The sequence below is a fragment of the Mus caroli genome, chromosome 1 (assembly GCF_900094665.2).
Source record: "Mus caroli chromosome 1, CAROLI_EIJ_v1.1, whole genome shotgun sequence".
Taxonomy (NCBI): domain Eukaryota; kingdom Metazoa; phylum Chordata; class Mammalia; order Rodentia; family Muridae; genus Mus; species Mus caroli.
Window position 1 is genome coordinate 149,484,045 of NC_034570.1, and position 24,398 is coordinate 149,508,442.

Here is a 24,398-nt window from a genome sequence, read left to right on the forward strand (position 1 = left end):
TCTCTCTCTCATACTTGGAATCTTCTTAGAAACCCAGTTGTGAACAGCATATCTGAAATGCTAGCTTCAAATCAAAGTAGTATATCAAAAAATATGACTAGCAGATTATTATCTTATAATACACTAATGAAACCATATTATTAAACAAAAGCCATGATTATGAAGGAGCCCCTATCTATTAAGCACCTTGCATACCTAGCCTTGTGGTTTTCATAACTTCTTTCTAATCCCTGTGAAGCTACCATGCTTACAAATGAGAAAGCTGGAACTCAAAAAGCCTTAAGTCAGTTGCCCAATATCACAAATTCCTTAATTCTTTTGAGCAAGCTCCCAAACACTATCTAGTGTTGTACTTTGGCAACTAGAAGGTGGAGTGAAGACCCACCCTCTCATTCCCGCAGTCCTCGTTGTAATGTGGACACAATTCCAAACCACATTTCCCTGATGCATTTGCCTTTCTACAGCAGCTCCAGAGTGCGTAGCTGGGGCTCCTCTCTGACACAGGGATTCCAAATACCTACAAGGGTGGAGTAAACATTACTCCAGGCATGACACAAATTGCTGGACGTGTGACGTGAGTCTCTCCAGCACACGTGCTAGGAGGCCTCAAAACTGCAGCCCACCTAGCTGAGAAAAGGAGGCAAATTGCCATCTTTTCCGCCAACAGACTCTCAGCCAGCCAGTGCTGATGTCTGCTTTATCGTAACATTTGTACCAGAGGGAGAATTGAAAGATTAAATTGTTTACACGTGTTACGTAAACTGATGTAAAACTGGGGTTTGCATGTACCCACAGAGGACTTACTGTTCAGCTGGTGCTGCCAGAGCTACACAAGGTCACACTTGCAGGAAGAGGATTCTTATACACATTGCATAGATGTATGCTGAATCACCAAAGGACCCCGAGAAAATCTGGGCGCTGATGACAAGGCAGGCTACTTTGTAGCGCTGTGAGTGCTAAGTGATGTCATGACTAAGTATGAGTCAAGGAAGGAGGATTTCAAGAAACTGTGAACATCACTTTGAAGAAGAATCTACTGGCTTTAGAATATCCTCATCTCTCCTATTCTGTCCCAAACCTCGGACTTCCATTAAATCCAGAGAGCATAAGGACATACTTCAGGGCCATCTGCTCAGGGTAGGTGAACCTAGATATCCACAGTAAAGTGCTATCAAAAGGAGAGTCATAGTCCAGTAGTCCTACATCCACAAGTATGTGGAAAGCACAGAGTAGACCTAAGGGGATTTTTTTTTTAATTATAAAGGCCACATATTTGGGGACATGGAAAAAGGTGAGGGTGGATCTGGAAGGAGTTAAGAGGGAGGAATGAAGGCAAATATGATCAAATTTCATTATATGAAATTCTCAAATACAATACTATATTAAGAAAAAGGAAGGAGTAGATGTCTACCTGCTAAATGGGAAAACTGTAAATTCAAAGTATTCATCTAATCTGTGCCCCTTGCTTCTAGATTTCCCCCTGAGTCACCTGTTGTGGGGTCTTGAGCCAGCCCCATGGGTCTCCCACTCACAGGCAAGAATGATGCTCACTGTAAGGATTACATTAAACAAGTGAAGCCAGATATCAGTGTCTCCCATACAGCAGGACTGAAGGGAAAGCAGCTTCCCCATTATTCAGCATCTGGGTGTAGGCTTCCAGAAAGCAAAGTCTACATGGGTCAAAGGTGCCCTTTCACTTAAACCACATTACCTATTGCCACATAAGACACACCATATCTATCTATCTATCTATCTATCTATCTATCTATCTTATTGTAACAAATTTCCTGAAAATAGGTTCTATAAGTAAGCAAATGAAGAATGATAATTAGCTTCAGGTATCATGACTTTCTTCTATGAGTATGTATTAAGTGTTTACCATGGCAGTCAAAGACAAAAACACTAGCTGCCAGTAGAGGGGGCAGATAGAAACAGATGAAAACAGTTTCAGAGAATGGCCACCGGGCAGAGCACAGCAACAGTATTAGAAATGCTGGCTTCAGTTTATAAACCCCTACAGTTTCTTTCTCCCTGAGAACTGACTAAAGGAACATGATCTGCTCCCCCTTCCCCAGTCATCACTGTCCAAAAGGAAACTCTACCCTGCAGAGGAACAGCTGGCTAGCGCAGATGTGCAATGCCACTCTTGTATGGAGTAAGCACACATGATATACCTCTGGCTCCCATGAGAGACCCTTTGCTCTGTTAAGGAGCTGAGCCCAGAGCAGACTCAGGGGGTGGGGCTTCTTCCCCTCCCCCACCTTTTTAATAGTTCAAAAACAGTAGAGCACTGCTTACCTATCATACACAACTCCACTGATTGGAGGCAGCCAATGGATAGTGAGGGACTTGTGGGTTTGCCCAATAACCATGGGTGGTATGGGTATGGGGGTAGGTTTTTGGCTTTCACTCCATTGCTGGTATACGAGGTCCAAGTAGCAATGCATCCGGGCCACTTGGTTAGGGGTGAAGTTGTCAGTGCACTCGTCATCTGTGAAGACAGAAAAAAAAAATATGTGGAGGCTGTAACCTGTACCAGTGCACAAATGCAAGACAGATATCACTCTGTTCTTGCTATCCCTAGCACCCTACATCTTACATTTAACAGACTCAGAAATCATCAGACTCTGTAAAGAAATGAATTCTTCTCTAGAAAGAAATTCAGACATAGAAAAGGGAAAGCAGAGACTTGCTTTTCTCACAAGCAAGGTCATTACTATATTCTCAGGTTGTCGTGAAGTCACAGGATTGTCCTAAGACAGTGGTTCTCAACCTTCTTAGTGCTGTGAACTCTTAACACGGTTCCTCATGTTGTGGTGATTCCCAACCATAAAATTATTTCATTGCTGCTTCATAACTGAAATTTTCTGCTGTTATGAGTTGTAATGTAAGTACCTGATATGAAGAACATTTGACATACAACATCAAAAGGGTTGTGATCCACACATAGAGAACCACTGTCCTAAACTGATGGTAACCTCCTGATACATAGCCCTGTGACCATGCCCAAGGAGGGTGAGTATTCACTGGAGATGCTCAATAGAGAGGAAGCTGAAATGTTTAGGAAGCTTTAGGGATGGAAATGATGTCCCAAATCTTACTGCCAGAGCCAGCAAAATCCCTGTGTTCATTATACATTTCATCAGGTTGAAAAAGAGTGATCTTCATTTCAAGCACTTTTCTATTTAGACAAGACCAACCTCCCATTCTGCTTCTCAACATTGTCTCTACCACATTTAAGGGTGACAGGTACTTACAGAGTCTCTTCCTAGACTCTGTATCTCCAGGTCCATCTCTCTATTCCTCGCTGAGGGAGACAGAGGTGCTGATGCTTATGAATTCAATTTATTGCTGACAGCAATAAAATTTGGAGAGGAACATCTTAAAAGTTTCTAGGTAGTGTATAAAGACACGGGACAAAAAGGTTGCCTTCTTTTACCACTCGAGTAGGTGATGAAATCAAAGTAGTTAGCAGCTTTAATTATAATTATAGCCAGCGTTAGAAGAGTACTGATTGCTACTTTTTGTCAGAAATAAGGAAAGTCTGAGACACAGGCAAGAAGGAGGATCCAGAAGAAGACCCCAAGAAGAATGAGGCCACACAATGTAATTTTCACCAGATCCAACAAGACACCATTTTAAAAATGAAATAATATGATTTGGGGCATAGTACATAAAAGGTCAGCTAAGGGTCAATGTTAAGTTAGAAGAAAAATCTGATTTTTTTTTTTTACAGAGGATAAAAGGGATTTGGTGTTTCACTTAATCAAGTCAGCTTGTTTTTTTTTTTGTTTTTTGTTGTTTTTCATTTTTTTTCATTTTTTATTAGATATTTTCTTCATTTACATTTCAAATGCTATCCTGAAAGTCCCCTATCCCCCCCCCCCCCCCCGCCCTACTCCCCTACCCACCCACTCCTACTTCTTGGCTCTGTTGTTCCCCTGTACTGGGGCATATAAAGTTTGCAAGACCAAGAGGCCTCTCTTCCCAATGATGGCCAACTAGGCCACCTTCTGCTACATATGCAGCTAGAGACACCAGCTCTTGGGGTACTGGTTAGTTCATATTGTTGTTCCACCTATAGGGTTGCAGACCCCCTTCAGCTCCTTGGATACTTTCTCTAACAGTATCTGAAAAAGTAATGAAGGGATGTCTCCACCCAGAGATCTGTCATTCATCACTATCAGACTAGAGAGCCTTTAGGGTAGAGGCTTCAATGAGAATCATCACGTTGTAAAGAGCTGAATAGATCTCAAGAGGGTTTCCAACTTTGCCCCATTTTATTCAAGACAGAAATGTGTTTCACTTTCAAGCTCTCATGAAAGAGAATCCAGTCAACAAGACCATTTACTATCTCAGTATTTTGTCAAACTTCAAACAAACACATGGAAAATATAGGAATACCCAGCACAAAGTATTCATGTGACATGAATCTTCCTGGCTTCCTTAGCTACAGCCTACCAATTCCCAAAGACACTAAATGATCTTAACAGGAAACAAAAACATCTGGCTTGTGGTGATACCTGTGTAGCTCATGTAGTTATTGAATGGAGCCCCTGGGAAGAGGGTGAAGCCACAGGTGTCATTAGCTGGCTCTGGGTCCCGACACAGCTTGCTCTTGGGTGTGGGAGCAGTGTCAGCACACAGGTCTCCTGTCTCCATGGATGGCACTGTCTCTCTACAGGGGTCATCACAGGATTCTCTTTCACTGACTCCTTTGAATACATGGTAGAGTCCCAGGACATGTCCCACCTCATGGATCATGATGTTGGTGTGGCCAAGCATGCCATAATAGGTTGGGTTGAGGACAACACCACCTGTAATGGAAAGATTGCAAAACACCTTTGAGAAAAATAAATGAACAGCAGCTACCCTTAGTTATACCTTTGACAAACACCAAACAGTCCATCTCAACCTCTACAAAAATAGTTTATAACTAATGTAGTGGCATCTAATTATGTTCTATGGACACCTTCAGAACTAATCAGCAGACATTTCTCTAATCTCTGTCATTGGGTCTTTATTGTGAGCAAACATATATGTATGAGAGGTGAAAGATCTTCAGCCCCAGGTATAAATTAAATCACTGAAGGGAGAGAAAAATGAAGCTATAGTTGCTAACCTCAACAAATATTTCTGAGTTAGTTCATTCATTAGTATTTTAAAAGCTTGGCTGGAGAGCCATTACTATGGGCAGGTGCACATGAGGTTGGGATCCAGGGAGAAGCATACGGAGAGATGCCTAGTTCCACTATATACTCTCTGCCATTACCCATCTTGTCTCCTAGAAGCTTTACTGCCTGTAAAGAGGGGGTGACCGTGCTAACATCAGTGTACTGTAGGATTATTTGGGAACTGTGGCTATGGCTCAGTCAGTAAATGGTTGATTTGTAAGTATGAGTGGCTATGCTCAGATCCCTGCTACTCATGTGAAATCGACTGGAGCAGGAGCACAAGCTGAGTTTCAGCATTAAGGAGGTAGAGAAGGGAAATTCTTGAGGCTTGCTGGCCAACTAGTCTAGCAGAACTGGTGAGTTTCAGGTTAGATAAGATCTTCTACATCAATGTTTGGGTAAAGAATGACTGAGGAAAACATTGACAACAGTCTCTGGCTTCCACACATAAATGTGAATACACACATAATAAATGAAAGGGTGTTCAATACACACTAGATGCTTAATAAATGAGTTAAGAGAATTACTTGTCCACAATTGATCAAAAATGTAGAGAACACCTGACCATGAAATGCTCAGCTCCAAGTGGTACATCCATTGACAACACCTTTGGTTCAGGGAACATCTTGGAAGACAGAATTGAAAAACTGTAAAAGCCAGGGGACCTAAAGAGCTACTGCAATATCATGTCTCATATTATAGGCTAGGGAAACTACACCCATGAGATTTCAGCATTATGGTTGCCTAAAACAAGACCTGCAAATCGGTCACACCAGTTGAGATGCCAACCTCAGTGGGAGAAATTTTGTGGAAAGTCACCCTTAAATGGAAAGGTACAAGCAATTAATGACTTCTCAAAGAGGAAGAAATTATCTTCCCCAGGAAGAAGTCTTCTAGTTGGTCATTTAATACTAACTATTCATCCCTGATAACGTATACATAGGAAAACCACTAAATATTCTCACAAGGTTGTATTCATATTTGTATGTATTCATATAACAATAAGAGGAGTGAGAAACAAGGGGTGGATCTGGGAGGAGTTTCTCAAATACTGACATTGTTGCTTAAGTCTTTGTTATCTTTTTCTGTTGTCATAGTCTCCTGCATGTCTTACCTCCCTAGGATGTAAACAACAGAATTTCAAAAGCACCACCCAGAAGATCCTTTCCTGGATATGGATTTCTAAGGGCTGTGTCATCTGAGTCCTGAAGGAACTGAGAATTGGCCAGTAAGACAAGTTAACTGAACATTGACATCTTTACTTTCACAGTATCAACAATACCCATTAACACATTAGCCTAAAAACAACTCAGAAGTTGAAGGAAAAGAGATAAAGATGTGTTGGGAATGTGTAGATGTAGATGAGTCAGATAAAATTGATCATCCTATCTTTTTGAATATCAAATTTTAAGGAGGGTTTATGAAATCAAAAGCAGATCGATTTTATATCATTCTAGAAGTAGATTTCTGAGGAAGTGTCCCAGTCCTATAGAAGAGTGGCTGGATGGAGAGGAAGTGAGAGGAAGTGGGGAAGATAACACAAAGTGACAAAGTGACACCTAAGTCACCCAGGTGACTACATGAGTGCGAGGCTGTGATGAGAATGATGATCATCTCAGGTGGTCAGCCTCACCATGGACAAAACAGACCATGGTCTGAAATAGAAATTTCTAATTTCTTTGAAAAGTTAGTTATGTCAAATGATGTTTTGCTGGGGCACAGAGGTGAAAGGATGTTTTCCTGAAGCAGACACAGGTGAAAGAAAGGATGTTTTGCTGGAGTAGTCACAGGTGAGAGATATTTGTATATAGCAAACATGTGAAAGGATGCTTGATGAAGTAGTATAAATATAACCCCACAGACACTGGGGAATGAACACTGAGCATTGGTTTGCTCTGCCTTTCTATTCTTTGCAAATAACATCCATGTGCTGGTTTGCCTTACATAGCATTGTTGAGCTCCAGCAATGGTGACTCCAGAGAGAAACTTGCCCAAGAACTGCTTGTGGGGTTTCTGCAGCTTGCCACTTCCATGACCTCACCTCAGGCCAGTTGGCTAGCCTTGCCGTGTTTCCAGGATTCAACTACAGCTGCTGGTTCATGCCTTGTATCTGCCTGCTGGAAGGACTGGATTGTACCTGCTGAGTTGTATTTGATGTTTGCTATGGGACTGGACTTCTTGAGAAAGATCAAGCTTGCCTCCAAAGAACGATTGCTCAACAGGTCCACTTCCTCTACATCCTAATAACTTCTCTTCCACTACCCCTGCTAGGGAGGTAGGCTAGAGGAGAAGTTCAACCCTTATTAAAAGCAGGTTGCAAAACATTTACCCTACAGTGGTCCCTCTGTAGTCTGGATATATGAACCATCTTTCCAGCTAGATGAAGCCTCGAGTGAAATGAGAGTCAATTGAGTACATTCCTACTATTCACTAACATGGGTGTTCAAAACAGAAGTCAAGGTCAATCATGGAGTACATTTATACTTGCTGCATGCTTGCATGTGTGCATTGAGAACTTGACTCTGAACAGGGCTATTACAATCAACTTTCAAATGCGGCACAGAATGAATGGAACTCTCTGCACTTAGCAACTGGCGACCATGTGTGGCACAGCTGTTCCTTAATGGACTTGCAGGAGGAATGCAGATGTGCCTACTTAGAAGGCCTTTCAGCTTTGATTACGAGGAACAAGCTAAAAAAGTAAGGCAGAGTTGTTGTGTGGTCTTGGGAATGTTGCAGGGGAAGAAAAGAGAGAGAAGTTGCCGATGAAAAGATGACTCTAAGCTGTGGAAAGCCAAGCTTCCAGAGTGATGCTATGTTCCCAAGTTCTCAATGGTTTTCCCCAGGACCAACACAAGACTGCCAACTAGCTCATGGTAAAGAGATTTATTCTCAAAGCTATTTCTATTTAAAAAGAAACTTAAGCAATTCGAGTAAAGGGTACTGGTTGGCATTATTTTTAAATGATTCTGTAAAACTTTTAGGGTTGAATGTTATATGCCTGTAAATCAGGGAGTCCAGAGCTGGTCTGTAAGTGCCTATATAATTATTTCCAGTTATTTGCTACCGTACACTTCCCCCCCCCCCAAATATATTGTCTACAATGAAGGAAGAAATGTGTAAAAATGTGCCTCAGTGTCTAAGGAAGGAGTACTCTTGAGGAAGGCAGGGGAAGAAAATGGCAAGGGTGGGTGGATAGACAGAAGGGAGGGGGAAAGAACGTAGAACAGAATGAGATCTGCAAAGAGGTGTGGACCTATCCAGAACCAGACAAGCGACTACACATCTCTAAGACTTCTGCGGCTTTATTAGTTCTGCATCCTGCATTCTCATTGGATGGACGCCTTTGTTCCAGACAAGGCAGAACAAACCCTGTATGTTCAAGATGAAATGAAGATTACAGAATCTGATGTCAGTTTTATGTCCCTGTGTGCCCTTTCAGCTACATCTATCCCTGGTTGTCATGCACTGGGGGCTCTCAAGTACTTCTGCCTCATGCAAGAAACGTGATCTGATGAGGTCAGCCTGCGGCTGTTACTAGAAAGGGATCAGAAAGGTAATAAGCTGCTGGTAATAAGCACCTTTGCAGTTCACTTGTTAATTAAGCTTGTGTGCATGTACCTCGTGTCATTTCTCAGCCAGGCATTGCTTTGGATTTGGTTTTTACTTTGCTTTGTTTCTGAATCAAGGATTCAATAATTGCCAGGATGGATTTTAAAAGAGAAGACCTTTCAAAGATTTTATATTTAAGATGATTATATTTTGGGTTTTGTTTTTTTGTTTTGTTTTGTTTTGTTTCCTTGTTGTTGATATCGGTGGTGGGTTTTTGTTGTTGTTGTTGTTGTTTTGTTTTTTTTTAGTTGTCAGTGTATCCTTTAACAGATGAGTCATCTCTTCAGACAGGACACACACAGAGGGAAAGAAGGAAGGATGGAAAGAGAGAGGAAGGGAGGGGGAAAGGAAGAAGGAGAGGGAGAGAGGGAGAGAGAGAGAGAGAGAGAGAGAGAGAGAGAGAGAGAGAGAGAGAGAGAGAGAGATTTTGGAATATGCAGTTCAAAATGGGATGTCTCCAAATTCCTAGACTCAAAGGTCAGTGAACCTTATAGAAGAGAAGGCAGAAAGTGTAAGAGCCATGGACAGTGAGGCCAGCGGGAGTATAGTCCTCTAAACTGACTGAGCAAAGCTCATATGAGCTCATTGAGACAGGAGCAGCATGCACAGGGACTGCACATGTCTGCACCAGGCCCTTTGTGCATATGCTATGGTTTTCAGTTTAGTGTTTTTGTGGGAATCCCGAGTATGTGAATGAGTGTGTCTCTGTTTCTTGGACCTTTTCCTGGGCCCCTTTCCCTCTGTTGGCTCTTCTTGTCCAACTTCAACGGCATGGTTTTGTTTTCCCATATTATAGTTTATTTTGTGATTCTTTGTTATTATGTCTTAGAAGTCCATTCTTTCCTACTGAAAGACTGAAAGGGAGTGGATCTCGATGGGAAGGGAGTTCGGGGAAGAATTGGAAGGGGTAGAGAGAGTGGAAACTGAAATCAGAATACATTGTATGAGAAAAGAACATGCTTTTAATAAATGGGGGAGCTGATTCTGTAGTCCACACATATAAGTGCATAAAATCTTGGTTGACCTTGAATATCAGAATTTGAAGTTCTAGGTGAAATCTGTCCAATATGTTTTGTTCTCATTATGGCCCAGGCAGAGCCTATTTCCCTCAAATGTTTCTCATCACTTGCCCTGTTCTTCCATGACTTATGAAGGGATATCCCTTTGCTCTTATGAACAGTTCTCCCATTGTAAGAAGTCTACAAACACATTTATTTGCTTAATAAAAGAGCCAACATCTTTCCATGGCATTAAAGACATCTCAGTTTTTTCTCCACCTTTTGCTATAGTTTCTGCCTTGGCACAATGATATACTAAGTCAAACAAAACTCCCACTTCCTCATCTAGTCCATTACTTATGTATATATTAATTTATTGATATTATAATATTATTGCACTGTTTCTCCCTTCACCCTTCCAAACTCTCCCATATACCTCTCCCTGCTCTCCTTCAAATTCATGGCATCTTTTTTCCCTAATTGTTATTGAACACACACAAATACATGTGTATGTGTATGTATGTGAATATATATATATATATATATATATATATATATATATATATATTCCTAGATAAAAATTGTTTAGTCTGTCTGTTACTAGTATACAATGTACATTCTCAAGGCTGGCCAGTTGGCCCTGGATGGCCATTTGGGATGACATCTTCCATTCCTAGCTTTCCTTAGATGCTCTAGTTCTTTATATAGGGTTGAGGACCCATGGGCTCTCATCCATCCATTTGGTATATCCACTGGTGTCACCCTTGGTCAGCTCATGTTTGAGCAGTCATATTGATGAGGCTTTATAGGAAACTTCTCAGCAATTCATGATAAAGAAAATAAGCAATTCCATTGATAATTTAGCATGTTCAATTATATACCAATAATCACTACCCATCTTCATGCAGAAGAACTAATATTGGTGTGAGGAACCACACTTATCTCATTGAAATATAGGTTCTATATAATTTTTTCACTAATGATAAAGTAATGCAAACTTTCTGCCTAACTATAAAAAATAATCCTTTGAAATGACAATTAGACTGGGAAGAAATATTCAGCACTTCATACTTTAGATATGTTACTAGTGCTGTATTGCTTGCTATTAATTAAATTTATGGATTAAAATTTTCCATGTTAATCTAAGACCATGTGAAAGAGAGCAGAAGTTTTCATAAATTCTTTTGGGGACACAAAAGGAAAAGATAAATTTGGGGAGCACTACTGGAGCCATGCAGAACTCACCCTACTTCAAAGCTTGGGCAGGCTTTACCAGCATCTATTAGGGCATCTCTTAAGTTGTACATGGCAAGATATCCTCTCATTTCTGCCAAGAACACCCTAGACTCATCTGTCCTTCAGTGCTTATTTCAAGTGTCAGCTGTCTGGGAATACCTCCCATGTTGCTTTCGAAGAGTTTGGCATTTGTCTCCAGGGCCTGTCTAGCCCTCTGTGTTGCTGTGACACACAGCATAAGTATCTGTTATGTGTCCATCTTCCACTAGCGCTCTGTGTTGTTCTGTTCTAACTTTGTCCTGCTCCTGTATTGCCACAAAACAGATTCACCAATCACTCTTGAATGAATGTATGCATGAACACTTGAATGAATGAAGGGTTGTGACTATGGTATTAGTGACTAATATGGAAGTGCTGGTTTACCATTTAGTCAAATATTCTTTCTCTAAAGCCATAATGGTAACTCAGGTGTTATTTATAAAAAATTTTCTACCCTCCATTAGCATAGAACTGGAAAGACAAATATCATACTTGGTGCTAGAAACAGTGATGATGGCAAAGCAGAATGAGCCTCGGGATTCCCCCAGAGTGGAAGCCATTGGTAATCAGAAACTTCATTTGGTTTTCCAAACCGTGGGGTTGATGATGCTTATGTGTAGCTCTCTCAGCTCACCTTAAACGTGATGAGGTGTTGCACATCGACACAAACATAATCCTACCTAGCCTCGTGGCAAGACTGTTTAGAATATCCTCAATGTCTTTCTCTATCATGTGATGCCAGCTGTCTGCACTGGTATTCTCTTTGCAAATTACAAGTATGATTGAATAGAAAACAATAAATAGATACACAAGCAATTTCATACTGAATTGGAGCAGTGAGCCGCTCAGCCCAGCTTCTGAGAGCACTCTCATTCTTCAAAGTGCTAAAAAACAAAAACATCCATAGCTGCTTTTGCGATGCAATTTTGAGTCAGATTTCCAGGAGATAAATTACAAACATTGCTTCTATCTTTGCATGGAGATGTAATTCCTCCTCTAAATTGTTGTCCTGCTCCTCTATCTGTGAGCATTCCCAGCACACTCACCATATGCACAGTTTTCTCTGTATGTGTAGAGGTGACCAACCAGTTCTTACACCTGTGTGTGTACATACTTACTCTGTAAGTTTATTGCATGTATACAACTATATAAACATTATCACACTCAAAATATAGACTCAGCTCATCATTAAAACCTTCCTCCTTACTGGACATGGCAGTACATGCCTTTAATTCCAGCACTTGGAGCCAGCAGGATCTCTATGAGTTCAAGGTCACGCTGGTCTATATAAGGAGTTTCAGGTCAGTGAGGGCTACACAGTGAGACCCTCTCTCAAAACACAACCAATAAAATCTTCCTCCTATTATCCTCTCTCTCTCTCTCTCTCTCTCTCTCTCTCTCTCTCTCTCTCTCTCTCACACACACACACACACACACACACACACACACACACACACGTCTGTATCTTTCCTGTACCTATTCCTGTCTCATCCCCAAACTAACTACTGCCAACCAATAATTTGTTCTTTGTAACTTTATCATTTTGAAAGACTTCACTTAGGGATTCAGAAAGAACAAGTAACCTTTGATCCTGGATTTCTTCCCCCTTCCCCCCCCCCCCCCCCTGTATAATACACTAGCTATGTGTCCATGTTGTTGCAAGTATTGATGCTTCATTCCCTTTTGTAAGTAATATTAGACAGTAGTCCATTACATGGATACTTTACAGTTTAAGTAACCAGTACCAATGGACATTGGTATGTCATTTCCACCTTTAGACTGTTATACATAAGGACTTGTAAATATATATTTGAAAACAGCTCTATCCATTTCTTGGGCATCAGTAGCAAGGAGTCTTATTATTGGATCATTAGCTAGGGAATCCTTATAGTCATAAGAAATATGCAAATTATTCCAGGTGACTATGCCACTTTCAGATTCCCACTAGCAATGTATGGCCAATCCAGCTTTTCTAGGCCTTCACTGTGATAGGTTTTCAATTAGTTTTTCAGATAGGTGGGTGGTAATAGTTGATGGTAGTCTTAATTTACATTTCTCTAATTGTTAAGGAGGTCAAGCTTTATTTCTTGTGACTATTGTTTAGCTCTGCATCCTCCTCATACAACATCTTTTCTTATCTATGCTTGTATCTAACTGAAATGTCTAATTTTTCTCTCTCTATTGAGCTTTGAGAACTTGAATGTTCTAAATAGTAATCATTTTCCAGATGTGTGCTTTTTTATTATTATTTTATACAGCTTGTTATTTCTTTATGCATTTGAGCAGACTCTGTCAGCAAAGGTTTTTGATACTGATGGAGCATAACTGGTAAGCTTTTGTTTGTAAACCATACTTTTAGTATTTTATATACGTACTTTTTGCTCAGCCCTATTCTGAACATTTTTGCCCATATTTGCCCATATTTGGCACTCTATAGTTTCACTTTCTACACTTAAGGATATGCTCTATTTTGACTTAATTTCTCTATAAGTTGCAAAGTTCAGACTGAGGCTCATTTTCTGTTGCCTGTGGATATACAACTGCTCCAAAACCACTAGTTGAAAATAATTATTGTCTATTAAGGCTGTATGTAAGTTTTATACAGTTCTGGCTGGCCTGAAACTCATTGTGTGGGCCACGCTGGCCTTGAACTCACAGAATAAGCCTTGCTCTGCTTCCTGAGTACTGGGATTAAAGGTATGCACCGTCATGTCCAGCCCAGTTCTTTCTTTTTTTTTTTTTTAAATAAAAGAATAGATTCCTTTCCTGTCGTTTTTATTGGTGAGTTTGTCTTCCTATAATTAATCAATTCACTTCCCCAAGACTTGTTTTCCCTCCTCAAAACCTTTTTTATCTGTTAATTTTTTCTAATGAAAGTTTATTTTCAACAAATTTATTTTTTGCCTTGATTTTACTACTTTCCTCTACTCCTTTCGTTGAGTTTAATAGGCTTTTTTTTCCTGGCTTGATATGTAGACTTTCCCCTTTTTTAATAATTAAAGCTGTATGTTTCCCCTGCTTGTGTCTCCATATGCACAACAGTTGTTTTATAACAGTTTTAATCATTTTATTTAAAAATAGTTCCCTGCTTCCACTATAATTTGGCCTATGGCTAATTAAAAGTATATTCCTTAATTTCTAAATAGTCAGAGGTTTCCTCATTTTTATTGTCTTATCATTTGATTTCTAGCTTATTTACAATGAGATGAGAGAGAAAAGTTTTATGACTTCAATCCTCTAAAATTACTCTGTGGTCAAGAACTCCTTCATTAAGTTTTCCATAGCAGATGTAAAGAATGTGTGTTCTGCTCTGTGTAAATACACAGTCTGATTCTGTTGAGCCAAATTTTTAACCATATCTCTCAGATATCTGCTGAATATTTATTTGTCCTATCAATTTCTAAGAAAACCATTTTAAAACCACCAGTTATGACTATAGTTTTGCTTGTGTTTCTATACATGGATTTTTTTTCAGACCATGTTAATTGCCACATCCAAATTTATCACAACTATATTTTCTAATTGAATTTATTCTTGTATTAAAAAATTAGCCTGGTATATTTCAGATACTACTACCTTAAAGTGTACTTCATCTGATATTAGAAAACTGCTTTCCTTTGGATTCGTATTGCCAGAGTACTTATTATATTTCATTATACTTTAACCACCTGTGCTCTTGTATTGGAATTTCTCTATTCGGGTTTCAGGGGTTTTGTTGTTTCTGTTGTTGTTGTTTGGGGGTTGATTTTTTTTTTTTTAGATCTTTTGAAGGTGTGTGTGTGTGTGTGTGTGTGTGTGTGTGTGTGTGTGTAGATAGCTTCACGTGAGTGTGGATACCCACAGAGTCCAAGAAGGTATCAGAACCTCAGAGATGGTTGCAGGTTATTGAGATTACTTGGTGTGTGTGCTGGGAACTGAACCTGCATCATCTGTATGTACTCCTAGCCACTGAGCCATCGCTCCCGCCTCACTCTGCTCATTAGTATCTCACTAATCGATACATCTTTAGATAAAAATACTGATCTAAAGAGTCTCATATGAATTGTAATTTTATGCTTAAAATGATATGAAATTGGTGCTTTAACTGGACAAAGAAAGGGGACCCTTAAATGCTTTAATTTCCTGTCCCCCCTTTTTATCTTTTTTAGCACTTTACATTTTATTTCTATAAACACACACACACACACACACACACACACACACATATATATATATATAAAACAAAGGCATTGTTGTATGCTTTGATGTTTTTATTCTCTTCAGCATCACCAGCTGCTTTGCCAATCTCTACCTGAGATTGTTTTCTTCCTGCTTCCTAATCTTTTCCAGGGTGTCTCTTGGCACTCAGATAAATTATCTCTGATTTTATTTATCTGAAATTATATATATATATATAACTTTTCAGATGGTATTTTTGTCAAATTTAGAATTCTATGTTAGCAACTACTTTCTTTAACATTAAAATGCTATCAGCCCAATACTTGAGGGCATGCAGTTTTCATTGATGAGACAATATGTCTGTCTTCAGACTTCTCAGATAGCCCATCCATTTTCCTACTGCCTAACCTGACAACTTTCCTTTTTGTCTTTGGTTTCCATCACTTTTGATGCAGTAGTCCAGAGAGACTCTTCTTTAACCCTGTTTTCTTTGGCATTTATAAAATATCTCTGATACATGAATGGATAACTTTTGTCAGTTTGAATGGTGATCAGTCATTCTCTCTGTGAATATTATTTCCAGTCCAGTTCCCTTCTAGCCTTCTAGAAATCCAGTTTCATTACCAATTTTAATGAAGTAATCTAATTTGTTGAGCATTTCCCAAGGTGGTTTCTTATTTTTTTCATCACCTCTTTCTCTAAGTTCAATTTCTAGAATTTCTTTTAGGCTTTCACTTCTTTATCACTCGCCTTCAACCAATTCTTGAATTTGAATACTAGCACTATTCTTTTAGCTCTAATATTTTCCTTGATGATTTCCTATACAGTCTAACTCTAACCAGCTTCCTAGCTCTTATGTATTTTTAGACATTAGCCAATTTTATACATTAGCCCAGTGTCTAATGCCTCTAACATCTGAATAATAGATTTGATCATGTTATCTTGTCCTTGTGGTTGAATTGGTTTTGTTTTCCTTCATTTGACTGTATTTCCTGAAAATATTAAGGGATTTTATATTGACTGCTGGGTACTATATATAAAATTATGTAGGGTGCTCCTGATGCTATTGTCTCCCCCAGCTGTTTTCCCTCAGTTAGGCAAGAGAATTTCCTGTAAAGATCGAGTGAGAAGTCTTCTGGTTGGATTCTAACCCCAGTGTAAACCAGCCCCCTATACCCTGGTGCAAACAGACATGGCTTTGGTGCTCCTTCTTAACAGCATCCAATTTCATTTTCTTTCCTTTCTCTCATGTGACTTGTCATAACTCCACTTTTTAGTCTCTTAGAAGTCATTTTGGAATTGGTTTCTAGGCTTTGGCTTTGATAATGCATCCTTAAATAATTAGCAAATATTCTGAAAGGATAATCATGAGTCGAACATTGGACCCACTGTGCTTTCTATCTCCCTGGGATCTTGGGCCTGAACTCTCTGGTTCTCTGGTGAGTCTGAAGCAAACTCTAGGCTGCTGTTTCTGCCCTGATTCTAGTCCTTTTACCAGAACTTTGGTTATTTCCTTAAAAGTAAGAAATATGGGTTATCTTATAGTACTCAATTATACCTGTTTTTCTTTCTCTGGGATTAGACCCCTTGAGTCCGCATATCTGATGCCATCCCATAGCTAATGTTCAAACAGTTCATCTACTTTTGCATTATTGGATGAGTCTTGATCATGCCTTCATATCTAATAAACTGACCAGACATTCAGTAATCTACTCCATCCCAACAACTCTTGTCAAATGGCCAGATTTATTTCCAAAAAGACCAGTAAAATCACTTTTTAAGATTTGAAATCGAGATCCAACAGCTGCTGGGTATACCTTGCTGTCAGAGACCCTCATACATCCACCAAAAAGGTGACCCTTGGAGATTAGAAGGGTGCTCCCTCACAATGCTTTCTAGTTTCTCTCCTACTGTTGTTTTGGGGGAGCAATTCAAATCACCCAAACTCACTCTTGATTGGATTATTTGACTTGGGACCCTCTAGTACACCCACTCTCATCAGATAGTCTACAATAATTTACAACAGCCTTCATGGAGAATCAGGATGCCTCCAGTTTATCTAGTCATCCTGGAAATGCATAACTGAAACCTGTTTGAATTTCCTAGGGGGTCTCCTTGAGTGTCTGAGCTAAGCAAAAGGCCCACCAGCTTTCTGATATAGTATTACTAAACCAGGTTTTACACTTTGGCCACCTTAGTGATATTTTCCCTTTTAGACCTCTCTAAGACTTAAAATGGATCTAATGAATTGGACCTAACCCCAGCAATTTATCTCCTCTCCGTGCAGGGTTATATAGCTGGTGTTTAGGCTTTTAGTTAATTAATTAATTAATTAATTGGTGATCTCACTCTGTTGCCCAAGGTGACCTTGAAATAGTGATATTTCTTGTCTCAACCATCCATGCCTAGCATCATATATACACCATGACACTGAGACCTAATTTTTAAAAATAAAGCTAGCTCCTTTGCAATTCTATACATATATATATATATATATATATATATATATATATATATATATGCTACATTCCAGCTGTTTTCTCCCCCGCACCCTCTCTTAAATCTCTCCTATCCCTATTAGCCCAACTAATGACCTGTTCCTTTCACAGGTTCATGACTATTTCATAATCCATTTATCATAACCATGGTTACCTATGTGACCATTGAGTTGTGACAACTACCCATCAGAGCCTGTTTGTGTTACCAGTGTGTATACACTGAAGGCAATAACTCTCCTTTCCCTGGATCTACATAACAGGATAGGGTGCCCTAACTCTCGCCTACACTTGTTTGGCTGTTGTTTCACCCATTCGTATTCAGACCCAGTACAGTCAGCAGTAGTTATTGAAAGTTCATGGATGCAATGTGATTTTTCTTTTTTGACTTTTCATTTGATAATATGATCACCAAACCACTACTCAGTAAGTAGTCCGGGCTGTCCTTGAATGTATGTCAATAGCCCAGGCAGGCCTTGCAATCTAATCTTTTAGCACCAACATCCTTTGTTGCTAGGATTAAAGGCCTGTACCACCAGGACTGGTCCTATCTCTAGACTACAGAATCAGTTTAGAGCATTCTGGGTGTTTTTGATCTACCACCTCTTAGTTTTTACATTGAAACATTTTTATTAACTTCCCCAACAGTCATTCTCAGCTTAAAGTTGTCTGTTCACTGTCTGCATATTTCTCACCTTTCCTTTTCCCCCAGACTCACTTTCATAACCTCTCCTGAGATGTCTTTTCTTTTATCTACCACTGTTCTTCCCTTCACTTACCCAGGTGACTGAGAGCTTCCTTGTCCCAGGGCCATGTGGCAGAACCTGCAAGGTCTTCCCGAACTGAGCTGGCAAAGTAGACATTAAGGAAGTGAGTGCTGTTGAGCTGCAAGGCCTCCTTTAGTTCCTTCACACTCATGTATGCCCTGGGGAGCAAGCACAAAGAGGGAATGTCACACCATAGGGTGCAGAATAGCAGGGCCAGATCTGATTACTGTCATGGTTTTTCCAGTCACCAAAGCCTTTTGGAAGGGTAGACAGGCAGAAGCATGCCTTTTATGAAGTCCAGGAAAAGACACTAGTATACATTGGAGATATTTATCCCATTAAGTGAAATCCTTCTGCTTTGAAATACCACAGTATCTGCAGGAAGCCACCATGTTGTCCTTACTTCCTTTTCTTCTTCTTTTTTTAAATTAGATATTTTCTTTATTTTTATTTTTTTAATTAATTAATTTATTTAGTGTTTTTACACTCCATATTTTATTCCCCCAACTTCCTTCCACATCTGTTCCATATCACATACCTCCTCCCCACCCACCTGTCTCAAGGTGGATGCCCCCACCCCCACCCCACTTAACCTCTAAACTCCCTGAGGCCTTCAGCCTCTTGAGGGTTAGGTGCATCATCTCTGAATGAACACAGACCCAGCAGTCCTCTATTGTATGTGTGTTGGGGACTTCATATCAGCTGGTGTATCCTGCCTGTTTATTGGTCCAGTGTTTGAGAGATCTCAGGGGTCCAGATTAATTGAGATTGCTGGTCCTCCTACAGGATTGCCCTTCTCCTCAGCTTCTTTCAGCCTTCCCTAATTCAACAATAGGGATCAGCTGCTTCTGTCCATTGGTTGGGTGCAAATATCTGCATCTGACTCTTTCAGCTGCTTGTTCGGTCTTCCAGAATTTGGTCATGATATTTTCTTTATTTACATTTCAAATGTTATCCCCTTTCCTGGTTTCCCCTCTGAAAATACCCTATCTCCTCCCCTTCCCCCTGCTCACCAACCCAACCCTCCCTGCCCTTCATGGTCCTGGCATTCCCCTACACTGGGGCATTAAGCCTTCACAGGACCAAGGACCTCTTTTCCCACTGATGACCTACAAGGCCATCCTCTGCTACATATGTGACTAGAGTCATGGGTCTCTCCATGTGTGCTCTTTTGTTGGTGCTTTAGTCCCTGGGAGCTCTGGGGATACTGGTTGGTTTATTTTGTTGTTCCTCCTATGGGACTGCAAACCCCTTCAACTCTTTGGGTCCTTTTTCTAGCTCCTCCATTGGGGACCCTGTGCTCAGTCCAATGGTTGGCCGAGAGCATCCACCTCTATATTTTTCAGGCACTGGCAGAGCCTCTCAGAAGACAGCTATATCAGGCTCCTGTCAGCAAGCACTTGTTACTTTCATTTCTTCATGTTCACTGAAAATGTTTCTTCCAGATCCACCCAGTGATGTTGATGAATTCTTTGGTCTGAGAATTTTCCTCTGGATGGTGAAGAAAGCCTGAGCCTCTCAGTTTCCCATACTGCCTGATCCTTATGATGGCAGGAAGTTTAGTTATATATCTAATTTTTATATGACTATAGCAACCATTGTTTTTTAAAGGAAATGGTTCAAAAGTGTCTAGAAAACAAGTTATAAGAGATAAATGTTAGGAGAGTTTGGGGAGTGTAAAACATCATAAAACTCCTACAAATGCTGCTGACACTGTGTATTAATTTCTTTGTTGTGTCCCTTAATCTATAGACAGTCTTCCTCTCTACTCCTATCTCCTTATGATAATAATGTATGATCTAATTGATGTCTGTGTTGGCTAGTTTTTATGTAAATATGACAAAGGCTACAGTCATCAGAGAGGATGGGACCTCAATTGGGAAAATGTTTTCCTAAGATCAAGCTGTAGGCAAACCTGTAGAGCATTTTCTTACTTACTGATGGATATGAGAGGGCCCAGCCCACTGTGGGTGGTGCAACTCCCAGGCTACTGATTCTGGGTTCTGTAAGAAAGTAGACTGAGCATGCCATGAGGAGCAAGCTAGCAAGAAGCACCCATCCATGACCTCTGTAACAGCTTCTGCCTCTGTTTTCCTGCTTTGAGTTCCTGCCCTGACTGTGTTTGCTGATGAACTAGGAAATGGGACTGTAAGTAAAGTAAATCCTTTCCTCTTCTGTTGCTTTTGGCAGTGGCATTTCAATATAAAACAGAACATCAACAATAGAAAACCTAAGACAGTGCCTTCAAATCACTAAACAATTTTATATGAGTACTTACAGAATTGAGGGCCTATTAATATATGACTCCCAAACATAGATTATTGATGAAGCCTTTAATTGCCTATTGGGTTAAGAGTGGGCCCCTATTGCTGAATGCACCACACACTTAGAACACACAACTCAGAAGATTCAATCTGGATCTGTCCCAAAAGCCTCTTTCCTGTGGTCTAGCTTCCATGGTTCCAGAAAATACTATGAAAGCTGCCAAAGGAGTGAATCAACTAAGCAGTCCTACCAAGCTGCAACACCCATGAACCACAACAATTACCAGCATGTCAATATATTCATAAAGGTACAAGAAGTGACACTTAAATATCAGTGATAACCCACAGCTAGGTAATTGGATTTATGGAAGAGAATCATGCCCGGTACTGGAAAGTTAGCTAGCCTCCTGAGGCTAACACATTCCTGGACCTTAGAAACAATGCACTCCTGTCTCTTTCTAAATCATCAAGCTTTCTTAAAGCACTCTATCAGTCAAGCTTCTCTTTACAGCAAATGGAGACCATCACAGAAAAACCACAACTGATCACAATGCAGAGACCAGTGAATGGAGTGGGGCCGTTCCAAGGTATACATTTCCATTACAACTCCTGCGTCTATGAATCAGGGGACACTACAGAAGAAAGGGATGGAAAGAATCAGAGGAGAAGGGAGTTTGTCATAATGTGTCCCGTAGAAATGTCAGAAAAGCTACACATGTGAAGTCTTGCCAATATTGCTGCCTAAATATGACCATGACCTGACAAAAATGACACCAATAGACACTTCAACATGAACATGGTTTGGGGGTCAGGGATAGGGATGGGCAGAAGCTCACAAGACCTCAACCATATATAAAGAATAACAAGCACATTAGGAAGGCCAAGAGCAGGAAACATCGTCTTCCCCAGGAAAGAGCACACCCATCCAATGCCAAATGTTCACATTTGAAAATATATATACAAGTAACATTATACATAATGAGTTGTTATGAGTATTTATATAATTGCAGAAGGACCAACTTAAAACAAACCACAGTAGTCCTTAAACTTACTAAGTACTTCCAACAGTGGTCATGTTGTGCCATCCTCAAAAGAGGAAAAGCTAAAGCCCCCTTCTTACAGCTAAAGCCAGGCAGACTTAGGTTTCAAATCTCTTTTAGGATTAGGTTTCATGGCTGCTATTCTACCATATAAGTCATAAGCTCTGAACACTCCCAGCTCTCATTAGGACAGCATGACCCCTCTTCTATGGCTTGCACTGCTTCCCAACTACACTGTCTGTGTCTCTTATTTAATGCATGCATAGAAAGTGCTGGCATTCTGAACCCAAAAAATGGAAATCCCAGAAAGGATAATTTTTATGTTTCTTGAAACAGAACTAAAATGAGGAAGGAAAGCAAAGAAAGAAAGAAACAAACAAACAAACAAACAAAAAGGTCACACTGTAAATCTTAAGATGCTTTGCAGAAAGGAGTTATTAAATGGTAGTTTTATTCATTTGTAATATATTGGAAAATATGTCTCAGCCACAAGCAATCATCTAAGCTCCATGAGGCACTGTTGGATTGATCAGAGGGATATTCCTTCAGCCATTTTCCTGGAGACACGATGTTTTGGGCTCTTGCCTGGTTTCTCCACACTTACTCACATTCTCTTTTCTCTTTTCTTTACTTGTTTGTTAAAATAATGGCATTAGGTTTTTACTGATGGTTGGGGTGATGGTGACATAATGAAAATCTTTTCTGTGGAAATGCTTCAATAAATGGGGGTTTGGGAGAAGAGATGAAACTAGAGAAGAAGTGGGATTGGATCCGATTAAAGTCAGCCTGCGAGAAGAACAGGGCACCCGGGATGATGGTTGAACTCTGTCTCTGTCCCTCTTACAGGTTTCCAGTTAAAACTGAGATGTGGTACTTTAACAATTTGCTCTCATTTTTATACTTACTCACTTTGCCTAAATTCCCCTGTTCCTGGCATGGTTTCCTTGAGCTATCTGTGTGTTACAGGCTTTTCTGTTCTGTTTGCCAGTCTTGGCCACCACCCATCTGTCCTCTCTCAACCCAGCATTTCTGTTCATTTCTCCTGAGCATCCTCCAAAAGGCCTCTTGCTCCTCCAGCAGCAGTAGTAGCAGTGGGGGCTGGCTGTACTCATCTCCCTTTCTTCCTTGTCCACCTCTTTCCCCAGCCATAAATTACTCTTGCAGATGAGCATGCTGGTGTGATGCTAGTGGCAAACTGGGTGTGGTTTTTCAGAATTCTATGCTCCACTGAAATATATATACAGGTCAGTAAGTTTTAAGGAGAATAAATTGTTAAAACTCTAGAGACGGTTGTAAATAGCCCTTAATCAAATTGATAAGGAAGCATTTATTTTGCTGGAAAAGACTGTTGTCTACATCTTTGTCTAAAGCCAGGAGTGCTAAAGTGTAGAAGTCAGTGCGGCTGCCTCATATGTATGTCAGCTTGTCTTCTGTAACATGCACAGCGCTTCAAACATTACTCAGAGTTAATGAAGATAAATGTCTTAGCTTCTGAACTAACCAATGTACCCAGAACTTGGCTCAGAATTGAGAATGTATCAGTCAATGTAGTTCCTAAATTCAAAGTCAAACTTCTTCCTACAGAAATGATTTATTAAGAGGTAAATGATGTTGGCAGTCAGGGTGGTCCAAAAGTCTCCAAAAACATTTTAGGGTATGGCTGTTGTCTTTGGTCACCTCCCAAAGGTTGAACATAAAACGCTATGTACTGCAAACACAAGACCCAGAAGATCCAAACTGGATCTGACCTGAAAGCGTCCTTCTTGAGGACTACCATTCATGGTACTAAAAGGTGCCGAGCAAAGCTAAAGGGAAGGAGAGAAAGAGCAGTTAAATGCTCAAGAACAACATGGACCAGCATGTCAAGATATCCCTAAGGGTACAATAGTGGCATGAGAACCTTGATGATAACCAATAGCTCTCTGAACTTAAGGCTCACTCAACAAGAGAAAATCAGGCCCTGAGGCTATTGGAGCCATGAATCTTGGAGGAAAACTTACAACCAGCATTTTACTAAACCAGCACAATTCCTCACTACATTTTAAATATTTATCCTTACACCCACAGATAAATATAGGTCTCACCTCTCATCAAAGAATCTTCTCTTTGCAACAGATGGAGACAATTACAGAAAACCACAACCAACTAAAATGGAGAGAAAAAGTGATCATGTTGTACCCAGCCACACAACTCCTGCACGTAAAGCTTAGGGATCAGAGCAGAAGAGGAGGCTAAAAGATTGTAAGTTCCAGAGGAACAGGAAATGTGTCATGAGATTGTGTCTTCTAGAAATTTCAAGAGAAGCAGCACCCACAAAGTTCTATCTACATGGATGCCCCAATAAAACCCAAACAAGGGTGACACCAATAGACAGGCTAACATGGAAGGAGGAAGTCTCACAGGGCTCCAAGCCTAGACAAAGGACTATAAGCAATTAAAGAATGTTGAAAGCACACCAGTCAGAATGGCTAAGATCAAAAATTCAGGTGACAGCAGATGCTGGCGAGGATGTGGAGAAAGAGGAACACTCCTACATTGTTGGTAGGATTGCAAGCTTGTACAACCACTCTGGAAATCAGTCTGGTGGTTCCTCAGAAAATTGGACATAGTACTAC

At 40.2% G+C, this 24,398-nt stretch overlaps 1 protein-coding gene across 1 annotated transcript in view; it reads right to left on the bottom strand.

Moving 5' to 3' along the window:
* Positions 1-24,398, bottom strand: part of Pappa2 (pappalysin 2) — a 235,288-nt gene that overhangs the window by 137,947 nt on the left and 72,943 nt on the right. The window contains exons 3-5 of the mRNA XM_021175322.2: positions 18,492-18,637; positions 4,524-4,817; positions 2,299-2,491 (exon numbers count right to left, since the gene is read on the bottom strand). Of these exons, the coding sequence (XP_021030981.1) occupies positions 2,299-2,491; positions 4,524-4,817; positions 18,492-18,637 (633 nt within the window). The remainder of the gene's footprint in view (positions 1-2,298; positions 2,492-4,523; positions 4,818-18,491; positions 18,638-24,398) is intronic.